General features: G+C 37.5%; 1 protein-coding gene across 2 annotated transcripts; it reads right to left on the bottom strand.

Annotated features, from left to right (window-relative positions):
* Positions 1–26,884, bottom strand: LOC149839800 (uncharacterized). Of its 2 annotated transcripts, XM_090004238.1 has the most exons (12): positions 26,716–26,884; positions 26,476–26,610; positions 25,612–25,678; positions 22,486–22,582; positions 18,023–18,119; positions 15,850–15,933; positions 3,879–3,919; positions 2,999–3,064; positions 923–982; positions 798–849; positions 408–662; positions 1–334 (listed from the first exon to the last, which is right to left on the bottom strand). In XM_090004238.1, the coding sequence occupies exons 1-11, from the start codon at positions 26,879–26,881 to the stop codon at positions 577–579; spliced, it is 951 nt and encodes a 316-aa protein (XP_089860364.1). In that variant the 5' UTR covers positions 26,882–26,884; the 3' UTR covers positions 1–334; positions 408–576. The 2 variants fall into 2 exon arrangements, with proteins under 2 accessions (XP_089860364.1, XP_089860365.1); XM_090004239.1 differs by lacking the exon at positions 15,850–15,933.
* Between the last annotated feature and the right edge of the window lie 837 nt (positions 26,885–27,721).

The following is a 27,721-nucleotide window of genomic DNA, read 5'->3' as shown; positions in this document are numbered from 1 at the left end:
TATGAAATCTGGAAGGATAAGAAATATCAATTCCAGAGGCAAAGCACACAGAATCATTGACAGGATGGTTTCTCCATGGATTGTATCCTTTAATAAAGCTCCATCAGCAGCATATTAAACAAAGCCTGCAACCAGGGTAAACACTTTTGCCACTTGGGATGCTGTTAACAGATGCAATGTTTCAAACAGTTCCATGCCTATGCATCATTATCAGAGATATGGAGGAGCTGTGCATTAAACCAACAATCAACTGGTTCATTCTTCATATGACGAAGTGCAGAACCTCTTTTGATTCTCATCGCCTGAAGAGACCAAACCATACTTCGCACACCACCTACAACATTACCCTGCAGTGTGAGTTTGATGATTAAGCTAAAAGACTGCAGCCAACTGAAGGACAACATTACCCTGAAGTGTCAGTTTTATAATGCTCCACTTCAATCTGCTGCCTAGCCAAAGAAGAGGATCTCATATTGGCTCCAAACTGCAGCCACGTTCATTTTCTTATGAGTGCTAGAAAGTTATTACAGGTCTCCTTTCATGCTAAGACAGTACAATCTTGTGTACACCCTTTCCTTAGTTGCAACCTCTTAGGAACTCCAAAATATTCCGTAATATTCCCTTGCTATATGGATTCTGGAATTCCATTTGCTGAAATTGCCCTGAAAAGCAAGGAAACGGCATACATCTTCTGTCAAATTGCAAGACCTACTTAGCGAAGTTATTTATCAAACCATCCCTGCAATAAGACACTTGAAATGGAACCTTAATGAAATGTAGGATGAAACAGGCATCACCTGACTCAGATTGTAAAGCATGTTGGAACTCCGGATATGTTGTCCAGTTAATCTGCCAATATGTATTTTCTGTAATCCACATAGGGAAGAAAGAACAAGAAAGGAACAATCGGTTTTCGCATTACCCATTCATCGGTTTTAATGTTGAAACAGATACAATAAACATGCCACATCAGGAATACCACCTGAAATCAACCATAAATTAGATGAGAGATTCTGCCGTATGGAAATGCTTATTGCCTATCAGTTCCTAGAAACCAGGAAGTAGCATCAAAGCAACTTGATGGAATTATCCAGAAAGCAAGTAGCATCAAAGACACTGGATGTAACTCATTTAACGGTACCATTCATCAAAAATGTATGTGAAACAATTAATGGCCTCATGAATTTTCATGTGAAGTTCCAAACACTAACCATACATGCATATATATTACATACATATGCATAGGAACTGCAGTCAACTAAAAGAAGGATTCTCTTCTAATGAAGCACACCAACAATAAACTTGATCATAAGTTCATCTAGTGTGAATTGATAAATAATAGCACCAGGAAACTTTTTGAAGCTTGGTAGGAACAATGAAGGATGGTCATCTTGTTAACATAACTGCATTCAATGCATGTTAATGACCGAACACACACACACACACACACACATAATAGCACCAGGAAACTTTTTGAAGCTTGTTAGGAACAATGAAGGATGGTCATCTTGTTAACATAACTGCATTCAATGCATGTTAATGACCGAACACACACACACACACACACACACACACACACACACACACACACACACACACACACACACACACACATAATAGCACCAGAAAACTTTTTGAAGCTTGTTAGGAACAATGAAGGATGGTCATCTTGTTAACATAACTGCATTCAATGCATGTTAATGATCGAACACACACACACACACACACACACGTGCTTTGGAAGTCTTTCTCTTCTTCAGGGCCTACTTTAAAGTTCTTTTACTCTTAAAACAAACTCTGGTCATTTATATTTCCCAACCCTTAGTTATCCACCAATTTTCTGTCATGATGGTGATGGTTGAATTTGAGACCTGAGATAACATTATCATATATACATGTATGCCTGAAATAACATCAGCAATTGGGTTCAAGAAACCATAAGCCTCCGGCAATTCTGTGAAGAAAAAACCACTCAGCTGAATGGCAGAATTAAGGCAGATACACATTAAACTAAAGATATTAGGCATAGTAAATCAAATATTTTTCTGAGAATAATATCATTTTTATTGAGTTATTGATCTGATATAAGGGGAAAAAATAAAGAAAGAGTATAGGAAAAGAAGTCCTTGCTTTGAACAACCCCAACCCCCAATCAAAGATCCTTCAATTGTCAAATTGAATTATATGGAATCATACTTTCATAAAGTATCTTAATTATATTAATTTAGTTATATGTAATGATCAACGAATTTAATTTATTCCGAATAGACACATGTTGAATCTCAGCAACAACTTTCTCCATAGATATTAGGCAAGAACACCCAATACCAATATTAATGCATATCCATGTTGAATAGGAACATAAATGGGGTCTGGCCAAGCAGTAGCGCAGTGGGTTTTGGCCGCACTACTTGGACAAATGGACATTCAAATCCTTTCATCCCAGATCCATTCCATCTTAACTAATAGTATTTTTTTCTCTTCAATAATCTCCTGTTTAAAAGGTTCATGTGGGATACAATTTTAAAAATACTTTTTTTTGAAAATTTAATATAAAAATTACAGAAAAATCCCTGTAGAGTCCTACCTTTTGCCAGATATTCCAAAAAGAACCACATATTTTTGAAAAGACATTTCAGGACCCAGCTTTACACTAGAACTGTCAAATAGCAACCTCATTTGGAGTAACTCAGATTAACTGTGCATTATATATAATAAAATCACTAAACTGCCCCTCCTGACAAATACAATTGGTTAAATACACCTTTTCAAAAGAAAGGCTAAAATCAGTATCTGATATGGAAAACTTTATTTTATCCTAGTGTATTTGAGGCAACAAAGAATCAGTTAAGTTTGCAAGCGCTACTTGTCCCACGAGCATTTCTGTTTGCCATCCTACACTAAATCGTGTTTACAAAGTATGATCCCCTGTGTTTTCAGTTCAATACAATTCTAGAGTTTCCAATACTGCTCAAAGAAAATATAGGATCAAACAGACCTGCCATGGAACTTGGAGAATGGAGAAAAGCATTGTACTGATCACCAAGTTCCTGGAGAAACAGACCTGCAGAAAGAGTAGGTCACAATAACAACAATATAGAAACTTATGATGAAACTCATGGATTTGAAAGTCAAAGGGCAGCACATAAAATGGTAAGTAGGAAGCCATATCTCAGCATTAAATCTGATTACAATGGCATCCAAAAATAGAAGTGTCATATCTCAATCAAGCCATACCTAAGACGCACAAAAACAAACTTCACATAAGGAAAGTTTTATCAAGATTGACAAATGCACCAAATGGATAGACTATTTATGCAGAAGATATAGCAGTATCAGAATGCACAAAGTGTGATCAAATTATGCAGTTGTCACAAAGGCCAAACAAGGGAATGTGTGTCCGTCGCAAAGTCCAAACAAGAGAATAGCTAAGACATAAAAAGAGTGTTCAATATATTCCACTGGCAGAGACTAGGATCAGAAGAGTTCTCATGGAGAGTGAACACAAAGAAGCAGGGACTTTGGTCATCCCAGTAGTCATCTGGACAGCAAAGATGCCTAAGCTTGGTTGCTAGTCTTTTATTAAAATGAAGTCACAATCTCAAGCATTGGTCCATGATTTAGCAAAAGATTCATGTTTGGCAACACTAGCAATATCACCCAAATAGCAAAACAAAGGCACCCTCTTTGTTTGCTTTCAATAAACAGAGGAAAGGACTATCAATAAATCAACATCAAAATCATTTTGAGTTATATGAACATTGAGTATAAATATTGATGTAATCCTTCGCAGCAAAGCGCAACTTTACAAAAATGATTTACATTGCCAATTACATTAATTCAAATCATCAAAGAGAAATGACAGATAAACATTGTACCTCCAGTCTACTTTTCTTCGCACTCTGGATATTTGACAAAACTGTAACACAAAGCAATACAAACGGTATCATTGTATGGGAGTTTAGAAATTAATTCAAGCATCAGCATGAATGATGTATTGTTACTTCATTACTTTTATCATTATTAGCAGCATTAGCATGAACAGATCATCCAACAAAATTTGACAAAAAAATCAAATGTATTCATAAATTGTTTGTTTTTGCCTTTTCAAGACATCTTACATGTCAAGGCAAGACCTTTAATTAATCTATGCACTAAAACCTAAACTTGTAACAGTATCCAAAATTGGTAGTTTCCAAACAAGTCCATACACTAATAAGTAAAAGAATATATCCTTCCCTTTACTGCTTCAAGGATACCCAAGGATGAATTAATCCAAAGATTTTGCTGTACTTCTATCAGGTGCTTGTATCCGTGTTGTACCTGAGTCATATCTCATTGGTACTTGGTTACTTCCGGTATGGGTCAACTGAGTTTTGGACTTGACTCAACCCATTTTATCCATTTCATGATCCAATCAACATGTAGATTAACACTCAAGATCAACAAAGTCCAATGCTAATTGTATACCTTTTGATTATTAACTGTTAAATTATATATTTGTAACATGTTTGGGACCTTTAGTTCGTATTCACAGTCTACAACTTCATGTATAGAGCATTTGTTAAAATACACTATAGTTGTGCATTTTGTATGTCTCTCTCTCTCTCTCTCTCTCTATATATATATATATATATATATATGGGTTAAGATTTGCTACAGTCGTTTGTAGGTGCAAGCGGAACTTCCTTTTTTGGGTTTTTTTCTCACATCTAACATAGGGATGGCGGTGGACCGGGGCGGGGATGGGGGACAAGGTCTCCACCCCCGCCCCGTCTCAAAATTCCGCCCTCCATCCCCGCCTCCATCCCCACACGGGTTTTGATTTTAACCCCCATCCCCGCCTCCATCCCCGTTTCATGTCTTCCATCCCCGGTCCAAACAGGGCGAGGCAGGGTGGGGCCTCGTTTCTCCCCGGTTCACTGCCATCCCTAAAGGCATTTTAGTTATTTTACTAACGGGGATCGGGGTGGGGCGGGGCAGGGTGAGGCGGAGGAAAGCGTGTAAGTCCATCCCCGCACGGGTTTTGATTTTAACCTTCATCCCTGTTTCATGTCCTCCTGTAATGAAGTGCCCAATGAAAAGGGCAAAGTCTTCAAGCGAAAGCACGCACATACACAAGAGGCCACAAATGGGAAAAAATAAACCACAAAAGTGGTCAAGCACAAAAAAAGGTAAAAAATATTCTTCACTTCATAGAATGCTTCACAAGAAGCTTAGGAAATACATGGGGCTGTGCCCCTTATTTATACACAGCAAGGGACCCAAGGAGGGGCTCCCATAGAGTCGTTGGAGCCCCTCCAACGGTACGGTCATATTTATGACCGTTGGAGGGGTCCAACGACTCTATGTGGACCCCTCTCAAATGATAAAAAGAAAAACTAAAAAATAAAAAAGGAAAAAGAAAGAAAAGAAAAAGCATATCAATGATATGCGTGTATAGGTGAAATGATAGAAATACCCTTGTCGGGTTTTACAAAATAAATATATATATATATATATATATTTATATATATAGATAGACACGTAGACATATATATATCATATATATGTATATGTGTCGTAATCTATATATATATATATATATATATAAATATACACCATATTTTAACACCCCTCCTCAAACACATGGTGAAATCACCGAGAGTTTGCTAAGGAGGAAGTAGAAGCGAGGCGAAGGCAGGGTTTTGGTGAAGAAGTCCGCCAACTAATATTCGGTAGGAACATATGGGAGTTGAATGGTTCCGCGTAGGAAATCATCTCGAACATAATGACAGTCCATCTCAATATGATTCGTTCGTTCATGAAAAGTGTGATTGCTAGCAATATAGATGGAGCTCTTGTTATCACAACACAGCTTTGAAGGAGTTGAGAATGAGACACCCATATCTTTAAGTAAGCTTCTTAACCATATAATCTCAGTTGTGGTAGTGGCCATCGCACGATATTCTGCTTCGGTAGATGAGAGAGAAACTTTACGCTGCTTCTTACACCTCCAGGAGATAAGTGACTCCCCAAGAAACACACAACCTGTCGTAGAAATACGATCATCGGGGTTACCCCCCAATTAGAGTCAGTATACGCAAGTAAAGTGAGAGGTGAAGAAGAGGAGAAGAATACTCCCTTAGTTATGAAATTTTTTAAGTATCTGATAATCCTCATTACTGCTGCCATGTGAGTAGTAGTAGGAGCAGTCTGAAATTGGCTTGCACTATGAACTGCATGTGAAATGTCAGGCCTGGTGATAGATAAATATGTTAAGGATCCAATTAATTGACGATAAGGCGTGGGATCTGCTAAAGGAGTGCCATCATTGGCTCTCATCTTGGCATTGATCACTTCTGGAGTCTCCACCCTTTTGTCATCTGTCAACCCAGACTTAGCAATAATGTCAGAGGCAAGCTTCATTTGAGATAGGACATACCCCTTGGGGGAGTATGCAACTTCAATTCCTAAGAAATACCTTAGAAAACCCAGATCAGACATATCAAAATTTCTCTTAAGAATGTTTTTAATAAGATCAATACCTTTCTTGTCATTACCTGTGATAATCATGTCATCAACATATAATAACAAAATTGTTATGTATTCATTAGAAGATTTAACAAACAAAGCAGTATCGGTGTAACATGAGGAGAAACCATTATCAAGAACTACTTTGCTAAAAAGATCATACCAAGCTTTTGGTGCTTGTTTTAAACCATAGAGAGCTTTGTTTAATTTTAGAATATTACTTTTCCCAATTTCAAGACCCGGCGGAGGGTCCATAAGAACTTCTTCACACAGAGTTTCATTTAAAAACGCATTTTTAACATCAAGTTGATATATCGGCCATTGTTTGATGGATGCTAAAGCAATTAGGGTTCGAACACTAGTCATCCTGGCTACAGGAGCAAAGGTTTCTTCATAATCAATCCCATATTCTTGGGTGTAGCCTTTTGCAACCAAACGAGCTTTGTATCTTTCAAGAGACCCATCACATTTGGTTTTGACCTTATATACCCATCTACACCCAATTGCTTTTTTTCCTAAAGGTTGAGGAATAATGCTCCAGGTTTGGGCCTTGTTAAGAGCCTCTAATTCGATTTTCATAGCTTCAATCCAATGTGGGTAATCTTTAGCTTCCTTGAATGAGGTAGGTTCATAATACGAATGTATTAACATGAGACATGCCCTATAATTCAGCGAAAAAGATTCATAAGACACAATTTTTTGTGGTGGCCTACTAGTACGAGAAGATCTCCTAGGTGGATTGTTATCAATAGATTCTTCTAAAGAGAGGTCTTGAGAGTATCTGTCAATAGCAGGTTGATGTTCATTTCCGATCCGCCGGGTATATACATTTATATCATTTTGGGAAGTATTCTCATGTTGTGGTATATCATTATAATGTGAAATTCCATCACAACTAGTATCACAAGTAATTGCCTTAGGAGACTCAATCCTAGGAGCTAAGTCGAATAGAAAAGAATAATCCATGTCTTCCTTAGATGTGTGGATATCGAAACCATTTTGATCTTCAATAAAGTTTACATTTCTCGACACATATAATTTATTGTTTCGAATATCATAGCATCTATAGCCTTTTTTATTCTCACCATAGCCAATGAACACACATTCAATAGCTTTAGGTGACAACTTATCTTGTCCTAGATTAAGTACAAAACATTTGCATCCAAAGATTCTTAGTCTATTAAAATCAGGAGTAATTTTAAAAAGTTTTTCAAATGGTGAAACATTTTTTAAAGAAGAAGAGGGCATACGATTCACAAGATATGTTGCGGTAAGAAGAGCTTCGGCCCAAAAGTTTTTAGGAACATTTTTAGACACAAGAAGAGTTCTTGTGGTTTCGATTAAATGTCTATGTTTCCTTTCCGCAAGACCATTTTGTTGCGGAGTTTTAGGACAAGATCGTTGGTGCAAAATTCCATTTGTTTTAAAATAATTTTGAAAATCTTTAGACATGTACTCTCCTCCTGAGTCGGACCTAAAAGTGGCTATATTGTGTTGGAATTGATTTTGAACAAGAGCGTGAAACTCTTTAAAATTAATGAAGACATCGGATTTATTCTTGATAATGTAAACCCATGTATATCTAGTAAAATCATCAATAAAAGAAACATAGTAAGAGAAGCCCCCTTTGGACATAACGGGTGCCGGTCCCCATACATCGGAATGCACAAGTTCAAAAGGCCTTTTTGACACAAAATTATTATGAGAATATGGAAGAGAGTGAATTTTTCCAAGAATATAATCATTGCATGTAAATTTATTTGTATTACAAAATTTTTCCAAAAACGGAAAAAGGTACAACTTGGAAATACTAGGGTGTCCAAGTCTCTTATGCCAAGTCTCAATATCTTTGGATTGAACGTGATTACAAAATGATTTAGATGGCAAAGACAAAAAATCCATATAGTAAAGGTCCCCTCTTCTATGGCCTTGCCCAATCCGCTTCCCGGACCGGAGATCCTGCACATAGCAATGGGTTGGTGAAAACGAGACATTACATTCAAAATCGGTAATTTGAGAGACGAAAAAAGATTTAGATTAAGTTTTGGAATAATTCGGATTTTGGGAACAAAAAATTCTTTGTTTTGGTCATAAGTTTTCTCAAGGTTTCCAATACCTTCAACATTTAAAGATGTTCCATCGGCGGTGGATAGATATGATTTAAATTTATTGAGACTTGGTTTTGATAAAAGTGATGCATTTGGAGTCATATGGAAAGAGGCACCCGAGTCAAGAATCCAAGAGGTCATACCTGGAAAAGAGGAGATGGCGGCACCGGAAGTGGAAGGTGAGGAGGAGGATGTAGAGGCGTTCATCTTTATAAATTGTTGAAGAGTTTCGGTTAGATGAGCGATGGACTCCTTTATGTCACCATCCTTCTTTGAATCTTCATTGATGATTGGTGGAGTTTCCCCCACGGAAGCCTTCTTCTTGAATCTAGGGCAATCGGGACGAATATGGCCCGGTTCATTACAATTATGACAAATAATTTTTCTTCCTCCACCACCATTATTCTTCCAAAAATGTGGTAGTTTATATGTTCTTACATTGTTGCCGGGTCTAGACACGGCATGCACTTCATCAACATCTCTTTTCAAGGCCAAACAGGTTTCTTCTTGACATAAATCGGCCAAAATATCACTTAGAGGGGTAGAGGCCCTATGAAGTAGAGATCCTCTAAGTTGTTCAAATTCGGGACGAAGCCCATAAATAAATTGAAAGAACCTCTCTTTTTTCATTTGCTCTTGCCTCATAGCAATAGCACTTCCTTCCCATTGTGGTTCGAGAAGGACAAGTTCATCCCATAAAGAGGATAGGGCACTATAGTAGTCCCTAATGCTCATATCACCTTGCTTGGTAGCTCTTACCTTTTCTTGTAAAAAAAAATGCCTAGCAAAGTCTCTTTGGGTGTACATGCCTTTCATAAAAAACCATGCTTCATTAGCCTTTTTGAATTTTGCAAGGTTTGCACAAATCTTCAACTCGACATTATTCATGAACCATGCTAAGATTTTGGCATGTTCACTTTCCCAATCTTCCATTTTAGAAGAATAATCAAGAATAGCCTTTTCCTTTTCTTCTTCATTCAAAGCTTTTTCCTCATTTCCTTCAAATTTAGTTAACTTCAATTGTGGTTCCACATACGTAACCCCAAAGCTTTTTACCTTTGAGATTATTCTCCATAGCGGCGGCCCACATGCGGTAATTGGTTCCATCCAATTTGAATGAGAGATCGATTTTTGCATCTTTGTTGGCCATTTAGAAAAACAAATTAATAAGACAAGAGAGAGGAGAGGTATTACTTGTCAAGATAGAATCCGATGAAGCCTTCTTAACCAAGCTCTGATACCATGTAATGAAGTGCCCAATGAAAAGGGCAAAGTCTTCAAGCGAAAGCACGGAAGCACGCACATACACAAGAGGCCACAAAGGGGGAAAAATAAACCACAAAAGTGGTCAAGCACAAAAAGAGGTAAAAAATATTCTTCACTTCATAGAATGCTTCACAAGAAGCTTAGGAAATACATGGGGCTGTGCCCCTTATTTATACACAGCAAGGGACCCAAGGAGGGGCTCCCATAGAGTCGTTGGAGCCCCTCCAACGGTCATATTTATGACCGTTGGAGGGGTCCAACGACTCTATGTGGACCCCTCTCAAATGATAAAAAGAAAAACTAAAAAATAAAAAAGGAAAAAAGCATATCAATGATATGCATGTATAGGTGAAATGACAGAAATACCCCTGTCGGGTTTTACAAAATAAATATATATATATATATATATATATATTTATATATATAGATAGACACGTAGACATATATATATCATATATATGTATATGTGTCGTAATCTATATATATATAGATATATATATATAAATATACACCATATTTTAACACCTCCATCCCCGGTCCAAAGGGGGCGAGACGGGGTGTGGCTCTATTTTTCCCCGGTCCACTACCATTCCTAATCTAACACCATAGATGTGATCTGTATTTTTTTTAGTGGGAACCGGATTTTGGATCTCTAGAATCCGACCTGTATACAAGTTTTTCCGGCAATCCAAAAATCAATGGCTATGAAGGCATCAATTTTTCCCGACTCATAAAAGCATGTTTTTTGGTCAAAAAAACATGATCCAAAAGTTGATTCCTACTAAATCGAGCATACTGAACACATTTATGAGGTTAGATTATATCAAAACAACTTGCATCGTGAGATTCAAACGAGATTGTAGGTACAAGTACCAAATATAAAGCCCATATGTCGTACCGTATTTTAATCCATACCTATATGGCATAGGTTGAAAGCACATATCTGCGTAGATGGAGTAAATTCTTTTTAACTAGATAATGGAGGAGCACATTGTGCACTAAATTTACTGACCTTTGATAGCCAGCATGCGAGGCCAGCCAAGGGAAAATTCCGAACCTAGCCATCATTGAAGCTAAATGATGAAGATAAAGTAACAATAGATTGATGAGAAAGGGTTCCAATGAAACAAAGAATTTGTATAAAAACAAGAGAAAAGAAAGAGCATGGATGTAAGGGTAGACATGGAGCCTAGATAGTAGCCAAGATCAAGCCTGGTATAGAAAGCAAGCACGAATAAAAGTTGGACCAAACTCTGAATATCATGAAAATATAACCCTCCCACCCCTCTAACCCCTCCACCTCCCATTCGGCAGTGCCAATTCTCATTCCCTTCTTCACCGCCACAACAAGGTGAGGCTAACCATCTCTCTCTCTCTAGCCCCCGACTTGCATTGCTCGCTCAACCCACCTGACACGGATCTATCAGGCAGTTACCAACTAGAGTTTATTACTTGATCCTAAAAAGACTTTGGCCTAGCTTGAACCTGACAAGAGTCACATTCGACTCTTAGAGGTGCTAGATGTGGTTTTGGCTTGTCGAGCACACCGGCACCCGCGCTGCGTCATGTCGACGCGGGTGCGGCGTCCTCCTAAGCGAGTCCATGTGACTTAGTTTCAATCTTATGCACTTTCTTAGAGCTTATTTATCATTGTTAAGGCTTGCAAATTGATAGGATAACTTCTAAATGTTCTCTTAGGCAATTTGATTAAGCATTTGCTTGATGGTAGTTTAGATCATAGTCACAAATATCGGTATCGGCTATATCTTGGCGAGGCTATTTCTCGTGATATTATCGGTTTGGTGATAAATCTTGGGACTTAAAAAAACAAAAATAAGTAAGAAAATTTCATGTTTAGACAAAAAGTACATAAATAATAAAAAAATAAGTAAAATATGTAAAAGAAAGAAGAAAAACATATTTAAAATGTAAAAAATAAATAAAAAGTAAAACTAATTGATAATATCATGATAATATCACGATATATAACTTTATGATATTTTGAAAATATCATGATAATTTACCTTTAATATCGTTTTTCAATCATATCGCGATATTTTCAAATTATCGCCGATATCTGTGACTATGGTTTAGATGTAGGGAGTTTCTTTTCATTTTTTTTGTTTTTGCATGAATGATACCATCCTATTATATGTTTACTTAGCATAGTGTTGATTATATTTACCATCAGTTTTGTTTTTCTATTAACCATGACTTTTTTTCCAGGGCAGTTAAGATGTATCAGCATTTTTGGCCAGTGGATCAGCTTTGTTGACCTTCCACAGCCATTATATATATATATATATATATATATATATATATATATATATATATATATATATATATATATATATATATATTAGTATTTCCATAGACATTTTGATATTGTCAGTCTCTATAGTTGTAATTGTCATTATTTACAGCCTTTTCAAATGTAAGGTTATCGGTTTCCCTTTTTTTTGTTAAATAACATTGTTAGAAGTTGTTTGACGGTTTACACTTTTTGCAAAAAATTAGAAGTTTTTTTGTTAAATAATATTATTTACACTTTTTGTAAGCATATTATATAAATACTTCTTGTTTTGAACATACGAAAGGAGAAATTTTGAAAAAAATATTAAACTCATGATGTTTTTTAGCAACCTTTCTGTCAACAAAAAGGCGGGGTTCATGTTCTGGGTATGAACAAAGGTGTCTTCTGGTTGATCCTTTGTTTCAATATAGGTTTCCTCCTCCTTTTATTGTCATTTAATCCTTTGTTTATTGCATTTACGAGCAATTTTTGGCAGGTTTTCAACAACCTTTATTTTTTTGTCATTGATTCAGATTGAAGGACTTTCACTTTTCAGGTTGTCTCTTTCTCTTGTGAACTTTAATGGACTTGTTGCTCTTGTTTGGTCATCTTAGTATAGGCCACATGTTTTTTTCTCTTCATTAGCATTTCTTCCCTTGCTGGTGTTGGGTTTTGAGATTCAAGCAGATCTCTCTCTCTCTCTCTCTCTCTCTCTCTCTCTCTCTCTCTCTCTCTCTCTCTCCATGGCCCAAGACTATGCTCACAGAGTTTTATGAATTAGGTACAAGCCATATTTCTTTGATAAAGGCTTGCTTGATAATATTCTGGAAGCTTCCATTGACCAGCACTTCCATACCTTGATCCAAAACCAGAGCATGCAATGGAGGAAGGATGTAAATAGATGATAGCTTGACAGCATATGTGATTGATGATAGTATTGATAACCTGTTTGAACCACCGGAGGTAAGATTTGGCCTTTTAAACACTTTAAGCTGATGTTCTTTTTATGATTTTTTTCTTTATTGAGGATGGATACCATTCTATTCTGACTGAGGGATGCAAAAAATTTTAAGCAAGAACTTACAAAAGGACTAATGTGGACCATCACTTGAACAGGTCCTGGATTCGTACAAAGCCATTTGTATTGTTTGGTGCAATTTCTGTTAAAGATATTTCTGACTGATCGAGCGTGTTGATGCAAAAATTTGTAGTTAAAAACAGGTTACGGACAGATGTAGCATAGGATAACAAGTCATCAACCTATTTGTTTCTCTCTTTGTATTGATCAGTGTAAACACAACAATATGTTCATGTGTATCAATTAGGTTCATTTTACGAAATGATATGTAGTTATACTGGACTTAAAGTAGCTATTCTTTTATAACTGGCTTATATGACGGGTGTCAATACCATTGCGGTGCCTCAAAATACCAATCCAACTTGACTTAAATCTCTCAAGGACAGGTGGATCTCCTACTGCCTAGAATTATTTCTTCTCTACAATGTGCCTATATATATATATATATATCCCTGCAAACTCAGGAGGCAAGGCACAAGGGGGAAGCAGAAAACATAATTCTCTTTCTCATCCTCTTTCACTTGATCTTGAATTTTGAAGAATCCTATCACCCATAAAATCCTCTTTCCCCCCTATCTCTTTCACACATGCTAAAATTAGCAGAAATGTATCAGAAGCTTTGGGCTCATATTGGTCATGGGTAAAGAACAGGAGTTGAATTCTGAGATCTTGTCCACCGTGTTCTTCAGTAGCTCAGTGGTAGAGAGGTTGGCAGTTAACTAACTGGTCATAGATTCTAATACCTACTTGGGGAGATTAATGAAGGGACTCACTTTGACTGTTAGGAGTAGGTAACCCATCCCAATTTTGTTTCATTGTTTGACATTCTGTTAGGAGTCTTTCTCATTGTTTGACATTCTGTTTCACGATATTTGAGTCATAGGGAAGGAGATGGTAATGTTTGTGGCTTTGAGAAGTAGGTAAAAACCAAACAAACAACAAACACCCAAAACAATTTAATTGTTAGAGATGGTAAAATTGCAGAGAGTAAAATGAAAGAAGAAAAAACATGGATCTGTCCACGGTGTCTATTCATAAAGAAGATTAAAATCAGAGGTGCAGAGATTAGAGGATGAAGTGGTGAATGGTCAATGTCAAAGCACTCATGCAAGGTTAATCAAGCTTAAGCAATGTTCTCAATGTAACAAAGAGGGGAGACAAAATAGTCATGATGAACACTTTGGTTTCCATAGCGGAGAGATGTGCAAAAACAGGCATCAGTTTTAATGGACTTCCTTTACCTTCACCTTTTGACAATGACTTGTACATCACATGGATACAGCTGAGGAAATGGGGGATACGGCCATTTTTATAAAGTTTCCAATATGACTTGTATATAAGGGGATACAAAATGGGAGTCAAAATGGAGTACATGTATGACATAGATCGGCTTAAAATGCAACTATCAAACACAAATGGAGAAGCACGAGAATAAGCACAAGGAAGAAGACGAGTTGAGGCTCAACAGAGTACCGTCCTTAGAAGAGACTAAAAAGATACAACATTATAAAGGGGTAGACTCCCACTTCCTAACAACCCAATTACCATTCTGCCCCACTTACATTAATATAATGCAACCAGAAGGAAAATTACAGAAATAACCCTGAGAACAATAATAAATACAAGAGTGGGGTAGTACAAAGAGGATGATACAATGTAGTACACTTTCTAACAGCAACAACAATTTCGTCAAAAAACTCAACAGATAGATATGCCAACGGTTTTTTCAGATGTTCAAAACAAGATTTTATTCAGCAAGAAATTTACATTCAAATAATTTTCTGGTGCATCATTTCGATATGTTTTTGTAGATATAAAAGTTTATTTGTAGCATTCATTTCATTTGCCTATGGTAATAGTCGTTGTACTTAATGGGCTAAACTGTTCTTCTCTATGATTCATAATAAGATACCATTATGTTCAATATGAAATACTTGGCTAAAGACATAAAGAAGAGCTATCATAAACACCACTACTTTTTAGGGTGATATGAGAGGGAGGAAGAGAACAACAAATAGTTACATACTTTTCTACACTAACCTTGAATTGTTCACAATACTGAGAGCACAAGCAACAAGGGTCTATCATTCCCAGGATTTTCAAAGTAAATTCAACATGTCTAACAATCAAAAGAGTCCTAGAAACCCGGATTCCACGGATTATAGGAATGTTGGGGTCTCATAATCCCCTTTTGGTAATCCTTCCAAACAGGCCTCAAAAAATCAACAGAATGAAATTTCCCCTAGCACTTAGCATATGCTACCTCCCCTAGACTCATCATTAGATATGTTTATATCAACAGAATGGAACTCTCCTTGTACATACATATGCCAACTACCTTCCTAAACTCGTGACTAAACATATTCATATTTTCCAAAGTTGAAATGCCAGGTTTTTCCTACCACAACACTATGATCACTATCTCAAACAAAAAATAGTAAAATGAAACTACAAATCTAGTGCAGAATGACTTAGCCTCCAATTTGAGTCTTTCTCAATCAGTAAACGAAAAGCAAGATATAAACGATATTATATTCATTTAAATTTTGTAGTGTATGATATTTAAAGATTTCAGATCACTAATTACTTACACTGAAATGAAGACTTTATATATGACATCTCAGAAATGACAAAACCAACCAGAAGGAGCACAAACAAGCGATGATTCTTTAGACCTGTGAAAAAATAATTTAGTTACAAAAGAATAACGACATCATAAATGAGAAAAGTTCACAAGTATGTGGTAGTAAAACTGTAAAAGCACCAAGATACCAAATGTGGTCTTAGACAGCAACTTACATAATTTCAAGAACATGTTAAAACCCATGTCACATGGGTGCGGGTGCGACACGGGTGCGGCGCAATTCCAAAAAATTTGGACACGGGGACTCGGCTATATATATATATATATATATATATATATATATATATATATATATATATATATATATATATATATATATATATAACAATAAATTAACACATAAAGATTGTAAATTTTAAAGCAAAAAATAAAAAAGCCTGTCAGTCGATCCCCCTCCTTCCCCCACTCCTCCTTCTTACCCCTGCCGAACAAAAGGGAAACGAGGAGGGGCCCCTCCTCGTTTCCCTTCTGTCCGACGGGGCAAGGCTCGGCCTGTCAGCCGAGCCCCCTCCTTCCCCCACTCCTACTTCTTACCCCTGCGATAAAAGGGAAACGAGGAGGGGCTGAGCCCCTCCTCTGTGAATCGGAGGCACAGGGAGGGACCAAGCCCCTCTTCTGCGAGCAGAGGGTGCAGGGAGGGGGAGGGGGAGGGGGGGCGAGGGAGGGAGGGGCCTGCCTGACATAAGTGAAACGAGGAGGGGCCAAGCCCCTCCTTTGTGAATAGGAGGCACAGAGAGGGGTCAAGCCCCTCTTCTGCGAGCAGAGGGTGCAAGGAGGGAGGCTGCAAGCAGAGGGTGCAGGAGGGTCGACATACCTGTTGAGTGTTGACGAAGGGGGAGACGGTGGCTGGCACCTGTGCGTACCGTCGCCGGAGTCTGGATCACAGGCGTGGGTGTAGAAGAAAGCTGCAGGGGCTGGGGGGAGAGGCAAAATCAAGAGGGTAAGCCCCTCCCACTGTCGATAAACCCCTTTTAGGGTTCGGCTGCAGATGAAAATTGGATCTGGGTCGGGTCTGAACCCGGCCCGACCCGGATCCAAAATGTATTTTAAAAATCAAAACGGACATTTTTGGACTCAGTCAATGTTGACTGAGTCCAAAACAAGGGCGGCCTCGACTCGTTGACCGAGTCCGACTCGGCGTTGACCGAGTCCGACTCAGCGTTGACCGAGTCCGACTCGACGTTGACCGAGTCCGGGCCGTGTCCGAAGCCGCACCCGTGTCGGGGCGTGTCGACTCGGGTGCGGCGCCTCCCTAGCCGAGTCCGTGTGTCTTAGGTTAAAACAAAACCAAAATGTGGGAGATTGTTTTATTTTTCCAGCAGAGGATTAGTGCCTCAGCTAGAAGGATATATATATATATATATATATATATATATATATATATAGAGAGAGAGAGAGAGAGAAAGAGAGAGAGAGGCTGAGATGCAGATACAAATGTTGGGGTGCCAGTTCTGTCTCACTAATTCAATAAATGAATGGTTTACATCAAAATAGCATCAGCAGATGAAAGCTACTTCAGGAGCTAAAAAATTCATGTTGATGATTTTCTACATCCCAATAGAATGAAAATCAATCTAGTATGAATAACAATAAATGGGTAAAACTTATAAGGTTTCTAGCAAAACAAATAATTTTGGGTGGGCGTGTATCACCTTCTAGGTTCATCAAAATCTAGAAGTCCAAAAACACTATGTAATAAAATTTTAGCTATGTGAACCTAATAAGAATTCATTCCTGTATGTAAAGTTGTTAACCTCTCTTGCCAACAATGGAAACAAGTTTTCCCCTCAAAATGTTGCCCACAAACTCATGTTTACTCTCTAATCATTGGGCACCTATGTGACATGGATACAACCTCAGATATGGGGATAAGACCATTTCTATGACTAGTATATAAAGGGACACAATATGGCAGCCAAAATGGAGTATTCTTGTGACATAGTTGGGCACCTGATTTTCATGCAGTCGACTTCATATAAAGTAATAATGATCACATATATATTTTAGATTAAAGTCTAAACCAAAAAATCCAATAACATAAACAAAATGACTAAAAGCAAGGACAGGAAAGTAATAGACATCAGAAGGAAGTAGAGCATCATAATGGAAATGAAGGTTACCTATACAATTTCCAAAAGCGGGACAATGATGGTCAAATCCCTTTACATATTTCTTGCACTTCTTACAATACCTTACCCTAGTGAGTAAGGATGAATTCTGAAAACAAAATGCACGGTTATGCAGAAGGAAACAATTAATAAAAGTCACTAGCTAATTTTTCCTAAAAAGATATTTAGAATATATTAGAAACCATATAATTATTTCCTTGAATAAGTGAATTTTTCAAACAAAAAAAAAAACTCATACCATGACCAAGAATTGAATGTCTAACATGTATAGCATTTTCCAATTAGGCAAAGTTAAAGGTTTACAAGCATCTGTTTCAAGAAGTGCTCCTTTCTTTTATTCTAGTTCTCTTTCCTCTTTCTCCTTCCCACCCCCTCCCCCCTTCTCCCAATCCAAGCGGTTTTCCTTTTTCTCAACGCTTTTCTTATTAGTTTTTCCATTGACACTTAAAGACAACTGATTATATCATCTGATAGTCACTAAGATGCCTCTGTTAATCCATAAGGCAAGATTGACTAATTTATGTGAAGGTTGTCATATAGGTGCAGGTGAGAAGGGTATGGGATCTCTCTCTCTCTCTCTCTCTCTCTCTCTCTCTCTCTCTCTCTCTCTCTCTCTCTCTCTCTCTCTCTCTCTCTATATATATATATATATATATATATATATATATATATATATATATATATATATATATATATAGAGAGAGAGAGAGAGAGAGAGAGAGAGATATGCTACTGTCTATAGTATGTACAATCTAGTCGGAAAATCATAGTTGCAAGTTGTATCCAATCAATATGATCTCATAGATGTGTTCAGCATATTTTGTTTGCAAGGAAACACACCTTGGATCAAATTTTTTTGACATAAAATACGGCTTTTGAATCATGAAATTTTGGCACATTGTGGGCCATTGACTTTTGAAGCCCTTGCAAAACCTACTTACAATGTTTGCAAACACATGATCTGATCTCATAGATGTGTTCAACATGTTTTGTTTGCAAGGACACACACCTTGGATCAAATTTTTTCGATGTAAAATATGGCTTTTGAGTCATGAAATTTGGCACATTGTGGTCCATTGACTTTTGAAGCCCAAGAAAAACCCGCTTACGATGTTTGCAAACAAATGATCCAAAACCTAACTTTTACCAAACAAACTATGTAGATCACATTTATAAGGTTAGATCCATAAAAGAAGTGCAAAAAGCTGGGAAAATGGTGTTTTTTACTAGATTGTATGTACAAATGGCCATCGCAAATATTTATCATATAATACACACACATATATATATAATATTTATTTATTTATATGGGAAAATTGGCTGCACTCATGGTTCCAAACCCCTTAGCTGAAACTCATAGTGGCAGGCCATGTTCACCAAATAGTAGGAAACAAACCTTGGATTGTGTTTTTTCGACGTAAAACAAGTTTTTTTGAGGGGTGAAATTTTGGTACTTTGTAAGCCATTGATTTGTCACCCTCTGAGAAAACATGTATACACAATGGAGAAACATGAAGCAAGGATCATTCCCTACTCCACAGAGCACGTAGATCACATCAGTAGGGTCCGATCTAAAATAACAACAACAACAACAACTACGCCTTCATTCCAAAACAATTGGGGTCGGCGATATGAACCAAAAAAGAAAATCATTCTGGTCTTCCACATGAACCCTTCTCCTCCAATCATTTTTATCCAATGCCATGTCCTCGGTGAGGTTCAAAGCATTCATATCCTTTCCTATCATCTTCATCCATGTCTTCCTAAGCCTACCCCGACCTCTTTTAACTAATATATTTTCTCATTTCTCCATCCTTCTAACTGGAGCATCATTAGGCCTTCGCCGAATATGTCCAAACCATCGTAAACGATTCTCTCTCATCTTATTTTCAATGGGTGCAACGCCTACCTTCTTACGTATCTCCTCGTTCCGAATCTTATCTTTTATTGTATTTTCACACATCCATCTAAGCATACGCATCTCAGCTATACTCATTTTTTGAATATGATGTCTCTTAGCAGCCCAACATTCCGTACCATATAGTAAAGCGGGCCTAATAGTCGTCCTATAAAACTTTCCCTTCAACCGCAATGGCATTCTACGATCGCACAACACTTCAGTTGCACTTTTCCATTTCATCCACCCAACCTTTATCCTATGATTTACATCTCCATCAATTTCTCCATACTTTTGAATGATAGATCCCAAATATTTGAAGCAATCATCCACCGGTATTTTTTGCTCACCAAGCTTCACTACACTCCCATTACTACTTCGTTGCTTACTAAACCGACATTCCATATATTATGTCTTACTCTTACTCAACTTAAAACCTCTTGCTTCCAATGTCTGTCTCCATAATTCTAACTTAGCATTAACCTCAGCTCTAGACTCATCAATCAAAACAATATCATCAGCAAACAACATACATCACGGCACATTTTCTTGAATTGATCTCGTAAGTTCATCCATCACTATAGCAAATAGGAAAGGGCTTAAAGCAAATCCTTGATGTAACTCAACCATTATAGGAAAATTGGTTGTCACCCCTCCACAAGTGCGGACATTGGTTACTACTCCTTCATACATATCTTTAATTATACTAATGTACTTGAGAGAAACACCTTTCTTCATCATTGTCCACCAGAGAACGTCCCTAGATATTCTATCGTATGCCTTCTCCAAATCAATAAAAACCATATGCAAATCTTTGTTCCTCTCTCTATTTCTCTCAATAAGTTGTTTAAGAAGATGTATAGCTTTCATATTTGATCTTCCAAGCGTAAAACCAAATTAATTCTCCGATATCATGACAACTTTCCTCAACCTAGACTCAATCACCCTCTCCCAAAAGTTTCATAGTGTGACTCATGAGTTTTATACCACGATAGTTTGTGCAATCTTGTATATCACCCTTATTCTTATATAGAGGCACCAAAGTACTCTTCCTCCACTCATTAGGCATCTTATTTGTCCGCCAAATCTTGTTAAAAAGATTTGTCAACCATTCTAAACCTTTCTCTCCCAAGCATAAATAAATAATGGTATTTTCCCCACGTGTGTGTGTGTGTATCACACCTAGGACCATCTAGACCAAGGTTATCATGAATGCAGGACCAGTCAGATCTGGAAGGACCATCTAGACCAAGGTTAACATGAATGCAGGTCCAGGCAGATCTGGATCCAATTAGACTTAGGCCTGAGTCGAATAAGATCCATGGCCAAACAAACACAGATCCAAAAGTACATAGGTCTAAGCACATTCAGCCTGATGGTATACTCAGACTTAGGTTTGACCATAACCATGCTCGGACATAGGTCCATTCAATCTCAGCTCTGATTGGACCAAAGTCTGGTTTGACCTGTGTTTGCTTAGACCAAAGTAAAGTAGTCTCTCCAATAGATCTAGGTCTGTAAGATCCAGATACAATCAGACCTAGGCCCAAGCAGAACCAGGTCCAATAACAAACTTTAGTCTGATCAGACCCAGGCTGAGAGAGTTGGCCACAAGGAGGCTGCCAGGGCTCGTCGCCAACATGGAGGTCACCAAATGCAGGCTGCTGCTTGCCGAGGTCAATAATGGATTTGTCTTAATTGACCAAGTTTAAAACTTGACAAAAATGGGTCAGGTGCATGTTCACCACACCTGACCCTCCTTAGACCACGTCACACCATGTTGACATGGGTGCATTGGGTCCTGAGAACCACCCATATTACATAGTATATATATGCCATAGATTTCTCACCTATATTTGTTACACATCAAATCAGACTTATATATCTCATCTGTAGATCAAAACTTCTAGTTCAAGTCTTCAACTTCAGAAGAAGCCTCACTCCCCCACTGTACTCAGCAAGCTCTAGCAACCAAATAAGATTCACAGAGATAGCTTCATAGAGAAAGCAGGACAACATATGACTGTTTTCACTGCATTTTTTAACTTTCTAAAGTTCCCATGGCATACCTAAAAGAGAAAGAGAGAGAGGTTTTAAGTTTTTGTTTTTTCCTTCTTGCCATGTATTCTTTTGTTGAATCTAAGGGCTACTGTTTCTTACCATATTCACAATTTTTCACATTCTAAAACCACAATTTCTTCTAATGAGCTCATCCTTTTTTTATTAAAAAAACTTGCAAAACAAGTGATAATCATATGAGTAAATCCCATAAGGGTTTGATGTGAAATTAATTGGATCAATCAGTTTATATTTCACACAAGCAATTTTGAATAGCGGTGTAACCTTTTTGGCTTTTCCATGCCAATTTCCTTATCCAGAAATTAGAGATATCGTAATTAAAGCAATCTAAACAGTCTATAAATAAAGAATTTATACAGAATCCAGCAGATTTATAGATGATACATCAGCATGATTTTAAATGCATATGCATGTGTAAACATACAAGTTAATATTCCAAGATAACCATATGTAAAAAAAATTGGATGTGTTTACTGACCTCTGAACTATACCTATGTCCAGACAGAGTAAATTGGTCATTTGCCAGCAAAGAAGCAGAATCGTACGCAACATATCCAGGATCTCCACGAAAAATGCTACAAAAGAATGCTGACAAACTATTAAAGCATTCAGGATAATTCAAGAAATATAACATTAAGTCATCAGGATGCAGAACTTGCCATTAGGAAAAAGGAAAAGCACACAGAACCATGAGATCCTATAAAGACTTGATTTCTACCACAATAATCATAAACATGTTAAGTAAATGCTCATTGTGTTCATGGAAGTTTTCACAGCCTGAGCAGTTCCTCAGGAAGCATCTTCCTGACAAGGTTGTAATTAATTGAGAAATAACACAATATACATATGAGTGTTGGTGTTAGACACAGGTATTGAGTGTCAGACAAACCTTTGAAGACTAGATACAGGAACACGACTAGCCAATAATATCATAAAGTCAAAAGGACAAAAAATTATTAGTAATTAATATGAAAATATGACTGAGCCATCAGTAACCTTGTAATTTTAGACAAAATTAACCGAAAAACATGTGCTTCAATCGGAAAAGTAGTAAACAACAATTTACAAGAAAAATGTCGATAGACCTAGTTAAATGTTGAACGCTTACATAGAAGGGCACTTATCAGATAAAATTTCTTGAGCTCAACCCATATTTGGTTTGTTAAAAGCTCATTTCACAAGAAATCAAGCCAAGCACCAGCATGTCAAGCTCAGCTTGGTTCAGATTGATAACACACAAGTAAGCATGGCATGTACACATCATTCTTATTTTTCAAAATTAGAAAAAAACATAAATTTCTAGACACACACATCACTTTCATTAAAAGCAAATGAAAAACCCTAATTTTCAAGATGAGACTTGATTTCTTTTGGTAGAAAACATAGCAAATTCGTCCTCTTTCTTCATCTAAACTCTCTAATAAACTCAAATTGAGCTTGAACTCGATGCCAGGCTCATGAATGAAATCGAACCACTCTCAATCACTGCTAAAGCTTGAGCTTGGTAATTTTAGAAATGCAAGCATGGACAACCTAGAGCTCTATCTAGGACAGGCTTTCCTCAGCTTGGTCCATTTATACCCTTACTTATATGAAGTGTCCAACAATGAGTCCAGAGCCAAAACTTAAGGGCATGTTTGATGGCTCGTACCGTGCGACGCGTGGGATGAAAAAGACGCTGAGAACAAAGTTTTTAACAAACATTAGACGCAGAGGATGCACGGAATGCCGTCCACCGCATTCATATAAGTGTGTTATTATTGTTCCACCCTGTTACAAAAAGAACAAGGACGGGGAACGAATTAAAAAAAAAACTGCATCGACTCTCTCTCTCTCTCTCTCTCTCTCTCTCTCTCTCTCTCTCTCTCTCTCTCTCTCTCTCTCTCTCTCTCTCTCTCTCGTCGGACACGACGCCGAGATAGCCAGCAAAGTTTGGGATCTGATGCATAAACAAGGCCGTTCTTAGATCAATTTGATGCCCTTTAGCGTTAAAATCGTGCATCTTGCTCACCGGGGAATGTCGGAGGAGGTTCTGGCAGTGTTTGACGAGATGGGTTGCTTTGGAATCAAGCCGGAAGCCCTTTGCTATAATTTTCTCCTCACTTGCTAATGCAAGAATGGGAGGTTTGAAGAAGGCAGGAGGCTTTACAGGGAGTTGAGGGGCAAAGGGTGTTCCCCAAATGCGGCAACGTTTAGGAGTCTGGTGTTCTATCTGAGAAAGAATGGTGAGTTTGTGCCTGCTCTGCAGGCCTGTAAGGAGTGCATCAGCGGGAACAGGGTTCCTGATTTCGGGTCGGTGAAGATGCTGGTGGAAGGGCTGGTGAAGAGTCGAGGGAGGCAGATGCGAGGTGGGTGGTTGCAGAGATGAAGAGGAGGTATCCTGACTCTTTCTTGGAGTCTTGGAAGAAGCTTGAGGTTAGTGCTGGTCTGGTGGAGGGTGAAGAAGGGTGAAGCTATAGTGGTTTGCTTAGAAAGGGAACTGTGGGGATGTTGGTGGTTGAGTTGATGCAGAGCATGCAAAGGGGGAATTTTGATCAGATGATTCACGTTGATCCATCAGTCTTTTTCTTCCATTTTTTTTTTGTTTTTCCTTCTTTTCTAGTTCAAATTTTGATGTTTTTTGACGATTTTATGAACAAAACAGAAGATATCTCGCATTTGTGATCTTCTTTATCTATTTTGGCATTCTATCATTTAGCCTTTTTTACAGAATCCTAATGAGCATCCTGTAAATTTTTACATTTGTATGGAATTTCTTTAGTTTAAGAACCATTTTTTGTAGTGGTTTATAGATTATATTTGTTATCTATGGTGATTTTTTTGTTTTTTTTTAATTTGTTTGAAGGCGAATACAGTGTATAGAAACAAGGATTAGTTGATTTTCACAGTTTTTGCAGAAATATGGAGGAAATTTTATGAAAAAAAACTAATTTCCCATTTATTAAATTCTTGATCTACTGAAACAAGAGAATCACAGTTCAGGGCCAAAATTTGATTTTCTTTTTTATTAGGGATTTTTTTTATTTTCTTTAATTAAGATGTTTCTTTGATTTTCATTGCTTAAGGTTTTTTTCTTTGATTTTAAACATTTTTTAGATCCAATCTGATCCGATATCTATATCCAAAGTTAAAATCCATAATAAACATGTTAAAACACTCATATGGTTGGGCGGATCGGATCACGATCCAAAACAAAGTAATCTGACCTGTTATCCATGACTATCCAAGTTGTCCGCACATCATCATCAAACAACGGACATTTGGAACACAACATCCGAGTACGGTCCAAAGTTCCAAACAAACGTTGGACTTCGTATAGTTGTTACGGAATGAACAGAACCAGTGTTCTGTTTCGTCTTTTTTGGACAAACCATCAATGCCCTAAGTGTCCAGATGGCCAAACAAGTACGGACATCAACAAGTGCCACGAAAAATGTTGGCTGGTACAAGAGTCAAGGAAATGCAGATAATAAAAAAACAAAAATGATAATCATAATCATAATGCTGATGATGGTGGTGGTAAGGGTGGCAACGAAGTCACCACCAAAATAGCCATATAACCTTTGATATGTATAAAAACATGACATGGAAAACAGTGACTAACCTATAGAGTCCAACAATGAGCAGTGTGCTTTCAGTATATAATGCAGCATTCATCTGAAGAGAAACCTCTGCAATTGAGAATTAACGAAAAGGAATCGATGAGAAAGATATAATAAATAATGAAAATACATGTACATTCAATTAGCTGGATTTGGGCTTCAAATATGGGATCCCAACCAGGCTACCAACTTTTATGTCTGCATTAGACACAGTTTCTGAAAGTTGCTACCCAGAAAATTCAGGAAGTGCCAAATTCCATGGTTTGACTATTATCTAAACATGTAAGGCTTCAAAATCCTAGACTTTTTAATGAAACCGTAAGTCCGTAACATGCGTATGTGATATTCAGGTTCAGAAATTCAATGGCTTAGGCATTCCAACCTAACGAGATTACAAGCACCCGAAAAAAGCTCCAAGGATTCCTAGGATTAGTTGGAAAACTGCATTACGAAGAACAATACAATTTCCGACAATATCATGCTTTTCTGACAAATGGGTGAATCCAAGCAGCCCCAGACTGCCTGTGGGCATTTGCTATCAAAAGACCACGTTTGTGGAACATGGGCTTCCAAACCAAAATTACGTTTGTGGTTGCAATACAGGTTTTATAGTACTCCAGAATGCCAATGCTTGAATGCCCGATAGCCCAACTCTCTCTTCTTCTTTTTCACCTTCGAAAGAAAGGCATTCCAACTCCTTTTTATCCCAAATGTCTCTAATAGGAATCAATTGTCAATGAAACGAATCATGTAATTCACCAATTCCCTCCAAAACAAACAAAATCATCGATTCCCAAACGACGACGAAACTAACGCATTCGTGCTAAAGTTAATACTAAATTTTGATACATCTATGGTTTCATTACCGTGCCTGATGAACACGGTGTAAACTCCAAAGGTGAAGAAGATATTGAAGAAAACCAATGCCGGTGCAGATGCCGATACCCGAAGAAGCCGTTTGAGAATCCTACCGATCGCGACCACCGTAAGCAAGAGAAGAGCTGGAGAGGGCGTTTTCCATGGAAATTCAGTCCGACAAACTCAGAATTCAGTGATTGGGAAGAAAATCTTGAGGGAAGGCAGGGTTTTCCGGTGTCCGATTTTACCTGAAACGGCAAGCATGATGAGAATCGACGAGGAATCGCAGAATATTGGCACCAGAGAGAGGGAAAATTGGGAAATCGAGACGAGGAACGCGGAGACGACGAAGGGCGCGAGGGATTTGGGGGAAACCCTAGGGCGCCTGAGAAACCCTAACTCCAGACCCGCCATCGCCGTGTTTGGGCGCCAGAACGTCCGGGCGAATCTCGTTCGCGGGCTTTTCTCGGAAAAAATATCGCGATAAATTGAAATAAATGAACTACTTTTCTCAAAATATAGAGAAAATATCGATAAATTCAAATTCTAAAAATATATAATAAGGGCTGTTAGAATATAAGAACTACCTTGTGAACGGGGCATTTCAGACAATATTTTTCTTCACAAGTCCAGTCGTCGTGCAGATGTGTTCTGCATGGTGAATTTGCTAGGAATGGATTGTTGGATCCTGTAATTTTACAAAAAAAAAATATATATTATCTTAAGAAAACCTAGATTTTTTAAAATATCACAAGAATTTTCCTTGCTAAGAATGAGATTTGTGACATTAGTGTGAGAAAGCCAGGTTTGGGACAGGATCCAGGTTTTAGTCAAGGACAAAAATTAGTTGGATCTAGAACATAGAACAGTTTTGCAGTTGATTTGCTAAATGGACATAATTTTGGGACCCGGACCACGATGTGGATGTCACGAGGATCTATCTCACCGGGCAAGCAATCTTGGCAGCGTGTCCTGAATGATACGAGAGAACATGACCAGACAATAATATGTACAAATGTTATTTTATTATTTTAAATAAATTTATTATTTTAAATCTTTTTTTATTTTTTAATAATTAATCTTTATTATTTTTTATATTTTTTGAATAAAATGTATTTTAAACATCAAATGATAAAAAAAATTTACTAATTAAAGAAATTCAAAAAATTATGTGCCCTGACATTTGTTTAAAAAAACTCCAAACCAGTTTGTCGATTCCACATACTCATCTAAGGAAAATATTTTTATTATTTT

The sequence above is a fragment of the Nuphar pumila genome, chromosome 4, assembly GCF_984573655.1.
Source record: "Nuphar pumila chromosome 4, dmNupPumi1.hap1.1, whole genome shotgun sequence".
NCBI classification, from domain to species: Eukaryota; Viridiplantae; Streptophyta; class Magnoliopsida; order Nymphaeales; family Nymphaeaceae; genus Nuphar; species Nuphar pumila.
This window is presented reverse-complemented; position numbering and strand designations above follow the sequence as displayed.